At 36.8% G+C, this 17,353-nt stretch overlaps 2 protein-coding genes across 3 annotated transcripts; one reads left to right on the top strand and one right to left on the bottom strand.

The window, feature by feature from the left end:
• The first annotated feature begins 1,685 nt into the window (after nt 1–1,685).
• On the top strand, nt 1,686–10,966 carry LOC105058992 (probable prolyl 4-hydroxylase 3). 2 transcript variants are annotated; one of them, XM_010942103.4, is made up of 8 exons: nt 1,686–2,135; nt 2,248–2,317; nt 3,057–3,154; nt 3,242–3,339; nt 4,859–4,988; nt 5,124–5,311; nt 5,531–5,619; nt 8,274–8,658. In XM_010942103.4, the coding sequence occupies exons 1-7, from the start codon at nt 1,906–1,908 to the stop codon at nt 5,602–5,604; spliced, it is 888 nt and encodes a 295-aa protein (XP_010940405.2). In that variant the 5' UTR covers nt 1,686–1,905; the 3' UTR covers nt 5,605–5,619; nt 8,274–8,658. The 2 variants fall into 2 exon arrangements, with proteins under 2 accessions (XP_010940405.2, XP_029116066.2); XM_029260233.2 differs by lacking the exon at nt 8,274–8,658 and adding an exon at nt 10,944–10,966 and having other exon boundaries at nt 1,694–2,135.
• Nucleotides 10,532–14,179, bottom strand: LOC105058991 (probable polyol transporter 4). Its single transcript, XM_010942102.4, has 2 exons — nt 13,786–14,179; nt 10,532–12,203 (listed from the first exon to the last, which is right to left on the bottom strand). Exons 1-2 carry the CDS (start codon nt 14,012–14,014, stop codon nt 10,828–10,830), a joined length of 1,605 nt encoding a protein of 534 aa, XP_010940404.3. The 5' UTR covers nt 14,015–14,179; the 3' UTR covers nt 10,532–10,827.
• Between the last annotated feature and the right edge of the window lie 3,174 nt (nt 14,180–17,353).

Below are 17,353 nucleotides of genomic sequence, written 5' to 3'. Positions count from 1 at the left end.
ACTGGTAGGTTAGTTTAGACGAGGGTACCCTCATATAAGACTGCAAAAAATGTCTATATATTGCGTGGTATATTAATGATTTGTGTGGTTACATTATGACATAATCTATTTCTAGATTCATAAAATAAAGCAATCTATTCACCAGATATCTTAGAATGAACAAAGGTCATAATGTGCCCATGTATTGGTGAGAAGATGAATTTTTCTTCACTCGTCACATCTTGTATGTCAAGATGTACCCTTCCTTTGATTCCTAATAATTTACTTTTTGGAGTAGATGATGACATTCCTGAATTGAGGATCCTTCCATGGCCAATATATAGCAAGTTATGTGCTAGGGTATCACTTTTTCACATCAAGCTGAGCACATATTTAGTATTGTTTAAAATAAACCTTTGCATAACTTTAAATAAAAAAAGATTTCTAGAAAATCTAATGTGTTTAAAGCTACTATTCTGCTTTTATAATAAGACAAAGTCAAGAATCTCTTTTAGAACCAGCTAGAAAACAAAGTTCATTACTTCAGTAAAAAAAATTATAAGTAGAACAGATACCAAAACACGCCATAAGCTACCCAAAAAAACAAATCAAACCCAGCTGGAAGCCATTCTTATGCCCAGGCCCAGAACTTTTCCAGTGGGGCCATCTCTACTCGTAGTACTAAATTGTGTCCCAGCAAATTTGTCCTTCCTCAGTTTTCACAACGATCCAAGTATATATCAATCTGGATACCAACTGATGAATAGGTTCCAATCCTTTCCAGTTCACCTATAAAACTGGATTCTCCAATCCAGCATGGGCTGTGCCACTTCACTAATCTCAAAAATCAATGGTTAGAGATGTTAAATTCATCCAGCAAAGTGTATATGTTTGAAAAAAATCACAATAGTAGAAAGCCCCATTGAGAAGATGGTCCTGCCAAACCTCAGCTATTACTTCTCACCTCCTTTCCACCATTATCATGAACACATCTCCTATTTAAGCTGGATTCTAGTGAAATTCTTCTATGAGATTGTTGCACTGGTGGGATCAAGTCATGAAGGGTATCAGAAGCTATCCTGGCCTCTAAATTAACATTTATTTGTGATTTACTTACAACTTCACCCTTTTTTCTACCCAAAGGTATGGATGGAGAGATATAATGATTTTAGGTTTGTGTTAATTCTCAAAAATCATAGAGAATTTGGATTAGTCAAAAATATAAAATAAGTCCTGATTCAAGATATGTCTTAATTCTAGCATATAACCCATGTGGGATGCAATTTTTTCTTCTTACCATTTTTAAAATATAATATAGAATAGATATAGTTTACTAGATAACAGAACAATAATGCATATATATACACATATAAAGGTCTAACTGCATGCTAAAATAAGTGATTCAAAATAAAGATAACATTAATGATATCATCAATAAGGATGTTCATACCAAAATGTAGAGCGCATCATGAGCAAAAAATTTTTATTTTAGTGTGTATATATATATATATATAAAGGAGTAAAACTTTTTGTGAATTTATTAGATGGTCTTGGTCCAATGGATCAGTCTAACATCAGAAGGGTTAATGTGGTGAGTGAGTATTGGACTGATCCAATGGACCAGGTCTAGCCACTAATTTCTTATGATAACCTGCCAGATCTTAGCCGGGACCCACTTAAAATGAAATCCCAGCAGCATCGCCGTTCCGCGGAGAGCTTGTGACCTGCGGGAAGCTGCGACGCGGTCCGACGACGACTTTTCGGGCACCGACGGCACCGACTCCGCTTTGTCCCCAAATCTTGGCCAAAATCCCAAACCATGTGAACTCTCCGTTTCCCCTCTTGTTCTCTTATTAAGAACCAGAACAAATTAAGAGACAAAGGAGGCTTTTTTTTTTTTTTGTTGGAGCTCGCTCTCCCCAAACCATGGCGTTCTCGCGGCCGTCGTCAATGGCGAGAGGCGTGCGGCACCCCCGGATGTTCTCCAGCCGGCGGTCCTCGTCGTACACGCTCGCGCTGACGATACTGCTGATTCTGTCGGTGGTCCTCCTGATGCTCCTCGCGCTCGGCATATTCTCCCTCCCCGTCCACTCCGACGGCGCCTCCGAAGCCACCGACATCCGCCGCGTTAGATCCATCTCCAAGAAAAGAATGCCGTACGTCGGATGCTTTTCCAGTGTTTTCGCTTTCTTTTCTGTGGTTTGGTTTCGATCTGATTTGATGTGATGGGTGTCGGATTTGGTGATTGTTGGTTTAATTTCTTCGCAGGGGTGGGAATGGGCAATGGACGGAGATCATCTCGTGGGAGCCCAGAGCGTTCGTCTTCCACAATTTCTTGGTCAGTCTTTGCAAAAGCTCGGATTTTTCCTTTTCTCGCCCCTCGATCTGTGTTTTTCTTGTTATTTGACGTTGATTTGCTTAGACTTTTTTTTTATTAATCATTTTAGGGTTTTCTGAGATTATATGTTTGTAGTTATAAGAAAGATTTAATTTTTTTTACATCAAGCACTGCAGTCCATTAGAGAAAGCAGAGAGATATTGGAAGGTTGATAACTAATTCGTTTCGCCATTCTCGCTTAATCCTCTAGATTTTTGACTGAATGATTGGACCGAAATGTGAATCGATTTATGTCATTCTGAAACCCTAATATTTTGCACTGGTAGTGCCGTAGGGGTATGTATCGTGCTCAGTAATTTGACATGGCTACTCACGTTTCAAGATTTTGAAACTTGGAGCCCACTGTCTGATGTTTACCCAATGTTTTATGAGCCCTTCATAGGGCTCAATGTATGTCTTGAACTTGCACAAATAAATTTCCTGATTCACTCGCATAACCAGTTACTTTTTAATAGTTGATTTTTTTTCCTTATTGGTTTCCTTTGTTTTCTGCATATCCTCATGGCTGTGTCAATTTAAAAGACATCTTATCTATTGTCAGTGATAATGTATTATCTGGATTTGAACGTTACTTTGTAAATCTTATTACTGGTTAATGGTAATAGATCCCCTCCCTTGAGTGTCTCCTTATAGAATTCTAATAAATCGGAAGTATTGTTCTTGATTATGCATTTGTCAGTCGAAGAAGGAGTGTGAGTATCTAATTAATCTAGCAAAGCCTCATATGGAGAAATCAACTGTTGTTGATAGCGCTACCGGGAAAAGTAAAGACAGCAGGTTTGTGGGTTTCGGATCTTTTTACATTCAGGAAGTTTTTAACCTCATTGACAGTTCCTCAGCATTGTTTATTTACAAAATATGCAGGGTTCGCACAAGCTCAGGCACATTCCTGCAACGATGCCGAGACAAAACCATCCGAGACATTGAAAAAAGGATAGCAGATTATACCTTTATACCTGTAGGTATGTATGAAAAATTTTGGCTTTTAGTAGCTGATAAATTGATATCCTGGTCCTTTTTTTTCTCTTCTTCTTGATAAATGCTTCCTCACATTGTACAAGGCACATGCACCATCTAATTTTATTAAGACCTTATTATAAAGAGCATTATGATTATTTTTTTACAAAAAGAACTGCAGAGTTCTCAATATTTGAATGGGTGAAGATTTAACATGTTTTGGATTATGCATTAGTTTCTTCATGCTTTCTTGAGAACTTGTTGTTAGTGTTTCTGTTATTGTAGTGGCAATAGTTTTGTGATATGATGCAATATTGACTGATTAATATTTTCCAAGAACTGAATGAAAAGAAAGAAGATTACAAAGATACCGTAAAGGAGAGAGAAGCAGATAGAAGACCCATATGACAGAGAGAACAGCGGTTGAAACATGCATACAGGCCGTGTTTATGGGTCTGAAGGATAGGCCAAGTATTTTGGATCTTTCTTCTGGTCCTATTCTGCAACCAGCTTTCATTTTACCCCCAAAGGGTCTAAAAGAGCTTGTTACCATTTAATAACTGTTGGTTGTATGAGAACTAGGCAGCCATTTAAGAACAAGGGTTTTAACTTAGGAGGAATATAGCAACTGCTTGTATGAAAACCATATATTGCTCGATTTGTTCATATGAGCATGCTGCATCATTAAGAGGGGATATAAAAAAGTTGTCATGCTTTTTCATACTTTCTGTCTAGTGTTCCTACTAAAAGATTACTAGTCTTTCTATACTAGTTGCTTGAGGAAGGGTTTATGGGTTACAACAATGAACATTTTCACTCACTTGTGTAATTGGAATAGATAATTGGAGTTCACAAGGAGTTGAAAAAAGTTATGGCGTTGATATCTTTAAACTGAAGAATTTTTTTTAAGTTAATGGTTCTAGACTCCAAATATATTTTGGAAAAAAAGAAAAAAGAAAAAAAGGAGAGGGAAGCATGAAGTGGGAACAACAACATCAAGTTCATAATAAATTGCAGTCATGTTCTGGATGGATGTTGGAACCCTGTATGAATCTTCTGGGAGCTGTATCTCCTGGACATTGACTCATGTTGTAACGCTATAAAAGCTAATTTCTTGTAAAGATCTGCAATCTGTTGTTTGCTGTTACAATAATTTGTGATCCACAGACATGATGGAAAATTATAATCTCGTTAGTAGGAAGCATAGGAATAATAATATAAAGAGATCCTTTATTGTGTAAACATTTCATATTAAACAAGATACTGGCTTGAAATTTTTTACAATTTGAGGAATTGTTCCCATGCATAAACAGAATAGCTTGTTAATTTTTGCATAGTTTGTGACAGTTTAAATTGGATTTCGTGATCAGGCAAGCGACTAAACTTAATCTACATAATAAATTTTATTTGGATTGATTATAATTCTGCTGCTTTTCTGTAGCAATCTTCATCTCCAACTTATGTTCTGGTAGCTTATCTTGCACTATTTTTCCAGGTGCCTTAACCTAACTTTTTGTTTCACAGAGCATGGGGAGGGCTTCCAAGTTCTACATTACGAGGTTGGACAGAAATATGAACCACACTTTGACTACTTTCTTGATGAATTCAACACTAAGAACGGGGGTCAGCGTATGGCTACTCTTCTAATGTATCTGTATGTACATTCATATCTCATATCCCTACATTTTCCCTTTTTTTTATATATAGAGAAATATATCTCTTCATAATTTTTCTATAGACAACTATGACATTCCCTCTCTCTCTCCCCCCCCTCTCCTTATTTGTACAGTTCAGATGTTGAAGAAGGTGGTGAGACAGTGTTCCCTTCTGCAAAGGTCAATAGTAGTTCTTTACCATGGTTCAATGAGCTATCTGAGTGTGGAAAGAAAGGTCTTTCTGTTAAACCAAAGATGGGAGATGCCTTACTTTTTTGGAGCATGAAGCCTGATGCCACTCTAGACCCATTAAGTTTGCATGGTTAGTCATTATAATTGCATATCTTTTAGTTCAGGAGCATATCTTTTAATCCACAAAAGTATTCTACAAGCATGGTGTCTGCTTTCTTGAATGTGCCGTTTCATCCTCTAAAATTCATCTAATTGTCTACAAGCTGCTGCTTCTGTGGATTTTTTCTTGTCGAAAGTATTATCCAATTCTTGAAGATATTATTGTTTTTCCTTTTTTGGTTTTTTGCAGGTGGATGCCCTATGATTAAAGGGAACAAGTGGTCAGCTACGAAATGGATGCGTGTCCATGAGTATAAAGTTTAATTTGTCACATTATAGGTATTTTCCCACTTCCAGCAGCTTGGATTTTAATTATTCATGGTTGCTTGTAGAAGTGGTTCACCTTCCTTGAGGACACCTTACTGACATGATATTTCACCAGCAAATTTGAACAAGTTTCCATGATCCAGATATGTCATAGTCAGGACCTTAATTTCTTTTACCTACTCTCAGTCATACTTTTCTACCATACTGATTTCAAAATTGCAATTTGCAAGGCTTCATATCTTACGTAGAACTTTTGGGATAAATAATACTGTCTCTGACTTAACCCATAGCTTGTAGCAGTGACTTAATAGTTTGCTTGTGTATCTGCATGTTAATTAACAGTTATGGACAACTGTTAGATACCCAATCAAGTCCTTTGCCACATATTTTCCTTATGTTTACTTTGATCTTTTCCGACCTTGATAACTCCAAACAAGTCTGAATTCCTTCACTATTGGGGCCTTTTTTGTCCGTGTCATGTGGTGAATGAATCATCAAAAGAAGGGGTGGAAAACAAGTTCTTTGGTGACAAAGGAGTCTGTTATGTATTGGTAGCTAAATTGGAGCACTCACCTTGGAGGTGCTTAACTACGTAAGTTTATATTTTATAGTATGCATGTTTCAGAGAGTGTGAGATGCATTATCTACAAGGCTCAAAAGAGGCTGTTAGGTCTTACATATTCATGTGAGTAAAACTTTGCTTTCTGTCATATGATATCAGGTTTCCTTCCATTTGCTTTCCTGATTCTCTAGTACATGTTAGATTCAATAGTCAAAGGATGCATTTCATTCATACCTTGTCTTTGTAGACTGAGGGACATGGTATAAGAAAATAATGAGTATTTTTAGAAGTCCCTCAGATAATAAAGACAATAACCATAGCAAACCATCCATTTGATGTTCTATTTGGCGTTGCTACATTTAAGTGATATAATGGACGGCCTACACAATCAATATGGTGTTCCTTTTAACACTGCTACAGTGTCAGATGCATGCCGAACTTGATGACCATACCACCTTTGATCTTTGATACCAATAAACTAACCTAGATAATAATCCAATAACAAGTTCGAGGACATGACTGGTTCTCCTAAATGTTGGGACAGATATGTGACAGTGTATACTCCATGTGGTTGTATTCCAGCATTGATACAAAAAGATGAATAAGAAAGCATTCAAGATGAACCATCCAGATCAATGTCCAGAAATCAAGTTTCCAACCAATACATTGATCTTGTAGAAGTTTCTGGGAAACTACAGCTTTTATATTATGCAATTTGTTTCTAGCAGTCATCTAAGAGGAACCAATTGTGCTAAACTAAAGATCAACAGAATGCTTGATTAATAATCTTTGGCTTGGTTTTCATGAAACTGAGAATTTTCACAGAGAGGAGAAATGGACAGTGCTTTGCATTATATTGCAGCATTAAATGCTCCCTCTTAATTCATACCTTGTGAGTAAAATATGTATTACCAATTTTGACATCTTCTATGTGAAAGATATCCCAATATGGTTGCCTGGACTAACTTAGATCATTATTTTTGTCCACATCATGTTATCTTAATGCAGTCTGATTGCTATGTTATCGATTCCTTGAAGTTGTACTTTAGATTCTGTAAGAGCATGCCTAATTCTATGTAGCTGGCAATTTGTGTTCACGGATCGTAAACGGGTCGTGTCGATTTGGGGGTATAACACAGATTAGCTCAATCCGAACACGATCTATTTAATTAAACGGGTCGATCTGTGGAATGCGAACACGACATGAACACGACATGAATATACACGGATTGATACGACATGACCCATTTGACATGATTAATAATTGTGTTGGCGAGTCAAATGAGTACACAACCCGCCTAATGATCCATTTAACTATTTGACTTATTTACAAAATTTAACTAAAATAATAAAAATTTAATCAAAAATAAAATAATATAAAAATAATTTAGTTACCTACTATGCTAATTCAAAGCTCTGAATTCCATCGTTGTTTGTTTTAGGTTAGGATTATAATTTTTTGATTTTCCTTATTTGCCTTCAAGTAATTTTAAAATAAATGTGTTAAACATATTTAAACGTGTCATGTAATCCGTTAACCTGTTTTAACCCATTTAGTCAAAACGGGTTACGTGGGTCAATCCACTTAAGACACGAATTTGTCGTGTCATAAATGGGTCGATTTATTTATAATCCGAATCTATTTATTCCAAATCCAAACCTACTACGTGTCGTGTCAAAAATTGTCAGTGCTAAATCTATGTATTTTAAACTGAAGATCCTGAAGCACCCTATAAAAGATAATGATCAAAAAGCAGTGCACAAAGGATATGAAAAACCAAAGAATTTCTAAATTTGCTGCATATAAAATGCACCCATAGGTTAAGGAGTCTTTTCTGTGCTATATAAAGAAGGCATGTGCATAGAAAGATACCGTACATTCCTTCTTTTCTTCTTCTTCTTCTCCTTTTTTTTTTTTCCCGAAAAGGCAATGAGAGCAGTTACAGTTCACTATTTGCAAGTGCTATGAGTTTACAGAAACAAGTGATTATTTAATCATTTTCTTTGATCATTTTTTTTGGTGTGGAAGTAAATGAAATATCCATTTGTGATATCTAGTACTTAGAATCATCACTTACTATTTGGTATTTTATGGTGTTGCCAGGTTTGTCAGTTGGATCATTTGGCTTTTCCACTGTATCTTTCAGCTGAAGTTTCCATCCATTTCATAGCCTGACTAATATTTTTGCCCTCTCCCTGTACTTCATCTCTTCATACAGAATCAACATGGTTCTTTTCAACCTATGGTTAAGCTTGTGTTAGACTGTCGTTAATTTGTTGCTGATATTTCAGTTGTAATTTGATATACCCAGCTGCGGAAAGAACTGATAAGGGACTGAGAGGAGTAGGGGCAAATGGTCAATGGCTGTTTTGGCTAAAAAAATGGATTCTGACTAATTTTATGCTGGATATTGTGCTGTTTTATATTATAATGACCGAACACGTTTGCTAGTGAACAAATGTTACAGAGTTGCATTTTTACTATTCCAGTATGGTGATCCATCATTTTCAGTGCATTATACTATGTATGTGAATAAAACAATGCTTAAAAGCTTTACTCAGAATCTCAGATGGCTTGGAAACTTCTTGTGCATCCGTGGAAAATCATAGGTGGTGTTACTTGTGAATTGTATTTTTAGGGAGACAGCTCTTTAATGTTGTCCAGGGTTATAAAATGCAGGACTAACTAGCAATCTTAAGTTGAGAAAAAAAATCAAACTACCAATCAAACTCTTCAGTTGACCATTATTTACAAGCTCCAGAAGAAGTCTCGAGTTGGTAGCCGCATCAATATTTTCTAATCGATGTTAGCTGGTTTACAGTAACCCAAGGATCCTCTGTAGCGTTTACAGCAGAGACTTTTCCACACAAGTTCCCATCTTTGGTGAGAGAGTCCACCTGGAAATGCCAATAAAAACTGTAGTTTCCAGCAGAGACTTTCCATAGAAGCTTCAGGCTTGGAAAATGATTTTAGATGCCTACTTCACTGAGTGGGGATAACCCCAAGAAACCATCTCTTTGTGACTTTATGGATGTACTGATTGTAACCCCAAGCAAACGATGAGCCCCAAAATGATTGAAGAAATTATTCATACGAACTTCTTGATGTATCTTGTAGGGATCCTCATTAAAATAATATGAAATTAAGTCCAGAGAACAATCCTGTCGGACATTACACTCCTAGTAAAAGATAATGCGTGGAAATTGGAGAGACTAGCAAAAGATCAGACAAGTGTTTTCTCCCTGTTTTCCTTTCTTACAGAAAGCCCATATTTTTCCACAGTTAACCAAGGCCTCCTTAGGCACGGAGGGTTTCATGATGTCACACTTCAACTATTAGTAATTATATCACTTCCAAAGTGTGACATCAGTATTTGAATACTGAATTTTGGATATTAATTTCTGGCTTGATATACTGCAAGAAATATTTTCTAAAATTACTTCGATGGAGTCAAAGTATATAACCATGGATAAAAAGAAATGGTTATAGCTTCAGCCCATAATAAACAAGTCAGACCACCGGATACCATTACAGAAAGCAAAAGAGAAGCCTATACACACTTTCTGGGACGGCCAGAGAGGATATTAGGTATGGGGGACATTGAAGGCATGCGACATATGATGAGACCCTGCTGTGCCACCTGACTGTATGATGTCGAATTTTACCTAGAAAAGGGACAGCAAAGGTGACAAATCCCATCATCCAGCAAAACCCATCATCCATATATCCATTTTTGTGCTCAGCTATTATTCATGAATCATGCAACACTGTTGACAAATTCAGAAGCAGGTAACCATTCTAAAGTCTGGAAACTGCATGCTTGTATATCATCTAGGTATTTATGTTTCAACCAAACTCATTCTACAGAGCCACTGCTGAATGTATGCAATCTCCTGCAATGAGCTTAGTCAAGCAAGATTCAGGAAATTGTTTATTTACCAAATGCTGTAGGCACTCAATGACAAAAGTCAGGAATTTTTCCCCTTGGCTTCCAAGACATGGAAAAGGGGATATCACTCGCCTATCAATTTTTATAATTAATTTGTTTGCTAGTAGAGTATTAAACAAAAAGTCAACCCACAAAATGTGAAATTAATGTTAAATCTAGAAGTGTGGGCTAGGATGGTGAGTGTTGTTAGAGCAGCATACATGTGGAGAATACTTTCCAGTCCACCCAACATGTCAACTTCCTAGGGTACAGCACAAAATGATGGCATCAGTTCCATATCATGTAAAAAGGAAAATAAATTGTGAGACTTGCAAATGTAGGAATAAGAATAGCTCGATAAAAATTTTGCTTGATGATAAATAAAGGTCATTTGAATCTACTTCCTGTAACTTCTATTGGTAACACAGATCCGGAGGAAACATGTATACCTTGAATCTTTTAAGAGCGTCAGGTTTGTTCCTGAAGAAAACTACATAAATTGTGATTTGACTTGAACTCTATCCCCATTCTGGGCAGCAGGAATATACAAGCAGCAGATAACTCCACACGTTCTTCCTTATGGTCTGATATCCACCAAATTTGCTGGTAATTCTTTTGGCAAGTATAAGCAGTGAAAAAATAATAACACCATAAAGAATGATATACTGTAATGATCTAGCTCTGCTTGCAACCGGATATTGTCACACAGCTGCAAGACTGCTGGCTGATTTAATTCCTCTGCATCAGATGCTCGACATCTCCAAGCTCTACTTCACCTCTCTGCCATTCGATACCATTTTGGAATAGCATCTCAATCTGCTCTAAAGTCTTTCCTTTGGTTTCAGGGACACACTTGTACACAAAGGCTACAGACATAGATGAAATAACTGAAAACAGAAAAAAGGTTCCTCCCACTGAGAGGATGCGGCACACGGACAGGAAGGACATAGCAATCAGGCCACTGCTCACTCTACTTCCTACTGCTCCAAGCGCAGATGCCTGAGCTCGCAGTCTCAGTGGAAAGATTTCAGAACTCAACACCCAGCAAATTGGGCCTATTCCAATGGAGAAGAATGCAACATTGCCACAGACCGCCAATATAGCTACCCCAATCCCAACTTTTGTTGAGAACAGTTCATGCTTAAGCAGTGAAAGAGAGAGGCCCAAGCTAAACAAGCAAGTAGTCATCCCAATTGTGCTAACATACAGTAATGGTTTTCTACCCACCCTATCAATTAGAAAGATCGCAACCAAGATGAAAAGAGTTTTTGTGAAGCCAACAGCAACAGTGGCAGCAAGAAGTTTGCTGTCGGATGTGATTCCTGCATCCTTGAATATTGTTGGGCTATAATATACAGTTGCATCAATACCAGTAACTTGCTGGAAGCATTGGATGCCAAAGCCAGCAATCATCATCCGACGTACTGCAGGAGAAGGGCTCAGAAGTTCGCGCCAAACAGCCTTTTCCTGATACCCCTCCTCACCTGTAAAACTAGCAGCTTTCTCTATCTCAGCCAATCTCTGCTCCACATCTTCGTCAGTCTCATTAATCTTCATCAGCACTGATCTTGCTTTGTCAACCCTCTTCTGCATAACTAACCACCTAGGAGACTCTGGGATCACAAATAGTGCAATACCAACAAAGACAGATGGAAGGATCCCAACACCAAGCATTATTCTCCAGTTAATATGTTCTGAAAGGCCAGAGAAAGCATAGTTGGAGATGTAACCAAGAAGGATCCCTATATTTATGAAAATCTCAGGGAAAGAAGTCAGAGATCCTCGGGCAACAGCAGGGGATATTTCTGCTATGTATACTGGTGCAATCATGACACCAAAGCCTATCCCAACTCCAGCCAACAGTCTGCCAATCATCAGTACTAGGAAAGAAGGAGCACAAGCCATTATAGCAGCACCAGTCTGGAAAACAACGGCAGCCAACCCTATTGTCCATTTTCGGCCAATAGCATCTGAGGTTTTTCCACCTGCTAAGCTGCCCAAAAGTGAAATAATGCTCAAACACCCAACTAGAACTTCTTGCTGTACTTCTGTTATGTGCAAATCCTTTTGAATGAATAGAATGCATCCACTCATAACACCCACATCTGCAAAACGCAAGCCATAGCTCAAAACCTGAACTTGAGCCGAGTCCTGATACTCTGTTTCATGTAAATGATTTACAGAGGGAAGAAGGGAGAGAGGGAGGAGAAATCAACAAAGTTCTTATGTAATTTTTACTTGACAAGGTTTTTGTGTTTTCATACTATGTTTCCGAGCTTCCTTGTATCATAATAAATAATCAATTTTTAAAAATTGATACTTTATGAATTACTAATCATTTCTGAGTAAATCACTGCTGCAACACGATATATGTGAGTCGAGATTAATATTGTATTGACAATTTCGTCCTCCTTTTCCAACGCCAATTCCAAAACAGTCCCCCTTTCTTCTAGAAAGACATGCAATATCTAATTTTTGGTAATTAGAATAGAATATATTTGATTGATCACCATTTGTTAAAAAATGATTATGGCCTGTATTTTTCTACTCTAAAAATACAAACTCTTTAAAGGATGGAGGGATAGAGTAAATTGCTTGCATATGCAGTTTGTCTTATTATACTAGAAAATTTGAAGCATGATCATCATTAAATAGATGGCACTAGGGAAATAGATCATTAGTTGAACAATAAGGACTATTTTGTCCCAGTTACAAAGAATCATTTGCCACATGTCTTTTTAGATTGTTTCAGGGATTGGGTTGTGAAAATGGGACTAATATGTCAAAATCCCATTAGTATAAACTGAAAAGTAGTTCAAGTTCCAACTATATTAAGCCATTCTAGTAGCACCACTATGAAGAATTCCTATCATCACATCAAATAGGCAACAAGAAATCGAGCTGTATAACGTACCTCAAATATTCGATTTACAAGCAACACACAAAGTTCATGTGGTTCTCATTTTAATCCAAGTAAGCAGTTTTTTCAGAATTTACATCTGTGCAGAAAAATAAGAGTCTCCATATTACCCAATAAACAGTCAGCAACAAATAGTTAACTGCAATCCAATAACATGGCAACTACATTGATTAGAAAAAGCAACAAGATCTCCCTATGGATATCCTTAACATCTCTTCTTGCAAAAGCTGTACACAGAAGAGACTCAAAAAAAAAAAAAAAGGAAAAAAAGTAGCAAGGGAAAAAGGTATGCTGGACATCTAATATATAGGATGAGCTTGATTTTACAAAGTAAGCACTGTCGAAAATGACATCTGCTCCCAAAAACAAAAGATAAATGAACATATTTGCCAATTTTTCAGTATACTGTCCTATTGGCTGTTCCCAGTAGTAAAAATCAATCAAAAGCCGCTAACATCCTACATTACTAAATGCAAATGTTTCATAAACACTGATTAGTGTAAATTGTTAGCAACATATCAGGAAAATCCAGAATTCCACCATTAACCAGAAAAAAGAGATCTTGACCAGAATTACAGAACCAATCAAACAAGTATTTCATATTTCATATACCCAACCATTCTAAACCTCTTGATCAACAAAAAAATTCAAGCTAAAGAAAACAGATCTAATCCATCTGGAACAGATCTAAAGGATTACCATAAAACTCAACCTCATAAAATTTAGAACTTTAAGAGATCAAAACAGCAAGGAGGCCCTATTCTCACCATAACCAAGAAGAACGTTGTTGAGCGATGCAAAGACGGCACAAGCGAAGACGTATCTCCTGCTCTGTGCCGCCCGGCTCCGCCCCGTCGTCGAGAGCTCCCCTTCCGCCTCCTCCTCATTCACCTCGGCGTCCATCCTCGTGTACTTTGCCTTCTTCCCAAGCCGCGGGAGCCGTGGCAGCCCATTCCCATTCCCGTTTCCCACCTCCTCCAAATCCATCGACCCCATCTTTCCCTCTCCCTCTCCCTATTGTTCTCTATCGGGAGGAGAAGAATAGAGCATAAATTTGCAGATCCAGAAGGAGGGAGAGAGTAGTCGATCGGATCGCCGGAGAGGGAGTCGGGCGAGATTTGGGCTTCTCGGAGACGGACGGCGCCGACAAGGCGGAACTGGCCTCACGAGTCACGACCTTTATTTCCCATGCGTTTTAGAATCCTATTTTATTGAATTATTTCAATCTAGTTTTACCAAATAATTTCGGCGAGGGCCGCTGGCCAAAGGACCGGCCGACGGTTTTCTCCGTACAGGTACTTCGCCTGCCGTCGTTGATTAAGTGTCAAATTATGATTCGTCCAACGATGCGGGGTCATGTGCCAATGTCATTGTAGGATGCCGGGTGGCAGTGGTGGGGTATGCTTTATCCACTGAGTTGACACGTCAGCGGGTAGGTAAGGAGAACGGTAAAAGAATGGTGGCAAAACATAGCTTGACGAGTTACTTTGACGGACTCGTGTAAGGCGAGCTTACTAGTGGGATCTACCGTAAGGAGAAAGAGTTTAGACTTTTAGACTGGGATTCTTCGAGTTGGGTTTGGTGAGGCTTTCGGCCAGGGCGTACGGAGGTATAGGTGCGGTAAAGGGAACGCCCAACCGACGGCTGGAGTCCGGACAATGATGCGGATGTGCGCATACGAAAAACTTATGCGTGATGCTAAAGGGGAGTACGGATCTATTCTCTGCGGGACCCACCGAGCAGACACATGACCGTTGATCACGGAGGAAATATGCCTACCCAACTCTTCAGGACACCCGCGCACCTTCCGATTTCTGAAAATTATTGATTCAAAAATTATTATAAAAAATATTTTTTATTATATTTAATTAATAAAAATAATTAAAAAATAATACTATAAAAAAATGACTAATGTTTGATGGGAGATAATTGTATATAAGAATTTGACTAAATTTATAATTATATCTATTAATATAAAATAATTTTTTAATATCAAAATAGTATTGTCATCTTCGATTTTTATATAATAATTATAATCATATAATTTTTTATATAATATAATTTATATCTTAATTTTTTATAAATTTTTTTATTTAATAAATTTAAAAAATATCAAAATAAATTTAATAACTATATATCCATTCTATTTTTTGAACTTTATCCTTTCCGCCGTCAATATCTCATTTTATATTTTTTATTAAATATATTAAAAATATTTTTAATATTTTTTTACCTCCAACAAATCTATTATCAATTTTATACTTATTGAATCATCATTTTTTTATTAATATTTATTTTTTTGACCGAGTGCCAAGATAATAAGAAAGATGCACTGCATCGTACATTCGAAAGCTACTGAAATAATTGTACAATTTTGAAACTGAGCACATATGATCAAGAATACTTAGTTCCTTTCTTATGGAGAATATTATCTCAGCACCATTTAAAATTTACATAGAATCAATTAAACAAAAAACTTTGCCTTATATAAGAAATGCTCTTTATATGATTGAAAGTATGTTGAGTTCTATTTAATAAATTTTTTTTTGATAAAAATTTAATAAGATGCTTTATTATACATAGAGCTCCTTATTTGCATGCATCGATCGCTAGTTTTTGTGGTCACTTGTTCGTCCTTTTAAGCTTCATATTGCACCATATACTCTTTTGTTTTTTATATTTTATGTATTTAATGCTACAATTCCCTTAGTTTTCTCCGACCAATTCTAAAAGGTTGTTCATTATGTGATACTAGCCATGCAATTGTTGTTACTTCTTTCATATTATATATCTAGAACATGATTTTGTATTTATTGGACAGTTATATTATCATTCATATTTATGTGTCCATGAATCATCCAAGGAATTAACAAGATGATGATATATATTCTCAAAGAATTGAGAATTTGAGACATGTGTCATTGATGATTAATTCCTAAATTGCTCCTGATCATAGGATCATTATGGGGATAGTGATTGATCCAGATAGACCAGTGCACGGATCGCTTTCTTTGGACAGATGGATCTCGAGTCTGCAATGTAGAGATCCTAGAGCGAGAGTGTAGGTAGTTGTTAGAAAATAACTAACACTGAGTGTGACCAATATGAGAAGTCACATGGATGCCTGCTCACTCGTTAATGACTTTCTCGATGCTGCAGTTGTATGAATGGTCCTTTGATCTGAGATGACACTACTGCTCCAGTGAGGCTGCTGGAGTTTGACTGACACATCAACATAGATCTCAATGAGCCCTTGTAGTGGATGTTGGTGACAGTTGGTCCACTGTAAGAGTGGGGTGTGATCAAGATGGGATCTATCGATCCTAACAGAAGAGAGTAGTTCTATGAGATTTAAGAAGCTGAGTCCTTAAATCTATGGCCATAGCATTGTGATTGATGGAAAAAAATTTTATAGAGTCACATATGGACTCGAGCTCATTGAATCTATCATGTGACCGATGTTGAGGTTTGACGATTCATCCATGACCTACCATCTGGTCAGAACCCACGATAAAGAGACTGTATCATGTGTTAACTGTATCTACAGGTTTATCTTTTATTCTACTAGATTACCACTATATATTGTTAGATGTCGCTGGTAGATTGTGAGACTCATGAGGATTATCTTGATAATCAATGATCCTTGATGGGCTGAGTTGAAATTATTCCAATCCATTAAAAGAGTTTCAATGATATTATGATAAAGATCACAATATATCTCAATACCAGACAGAATAGAACCTATGGGGTCACACACAAAAAAGACTTTTGACTGATCAGATGGTTGAACTACGATTATGAATCGTAACAAGATTTGATTATCAATTTGATTGATAATTGATCCAATACAAATATTGCATTATATAACTTACCAAAGAGTTAGTGAGTTATAAGAGAATTAATTAGCAATATGATTGCTAATTGGCCCAATTTGATTGAACAATGGGACTTGTATCAAGTTTAATTTGATTGAATTTAATTTGACTTATTTTGGATTTAATTTGATCAACCCTATAAGATTATAAGATAATCCCAAAAGGATTAGATTATTAGCCCCAGTTGAATTAAGATTTGGGTTTGACCTAATTTCTAATTAGATTAGGATATATGTACTCCTAATTAGACTAGAAATCTTCATTTTCATACTGCACCAAATCTTAATGGGATTAGATTAAAATTGAGTTTGACTCAAGCACCAAGAAAGAATCCAATTGGACTAGGACTTCTCCTCCAATTAGGAGACATCCAATCTAAATTAATTGGGCTCCAAATCAGATTTGAATTTTATCTATTTGAATCTAATTAAGTCTTAATATGATTAAGATTTATTGGTAT

Source organism: Elaeis guineensis, chromosome 16, assembly GCF_000442705.2.
Source record: "Elaeis guineensis isolate ETL-2024a chromosome 16, EG11, whole genome shotgun sequence".
NCBI lineage: Eukaryota > Viridiplantae > Streptophyta > Magnoliopsida > Arecales > Arecaceae > Elaeis > Elaeis guineensis.
This window is presented reverse-complemented; position numbering and strand designations above follow the sequence as displayed.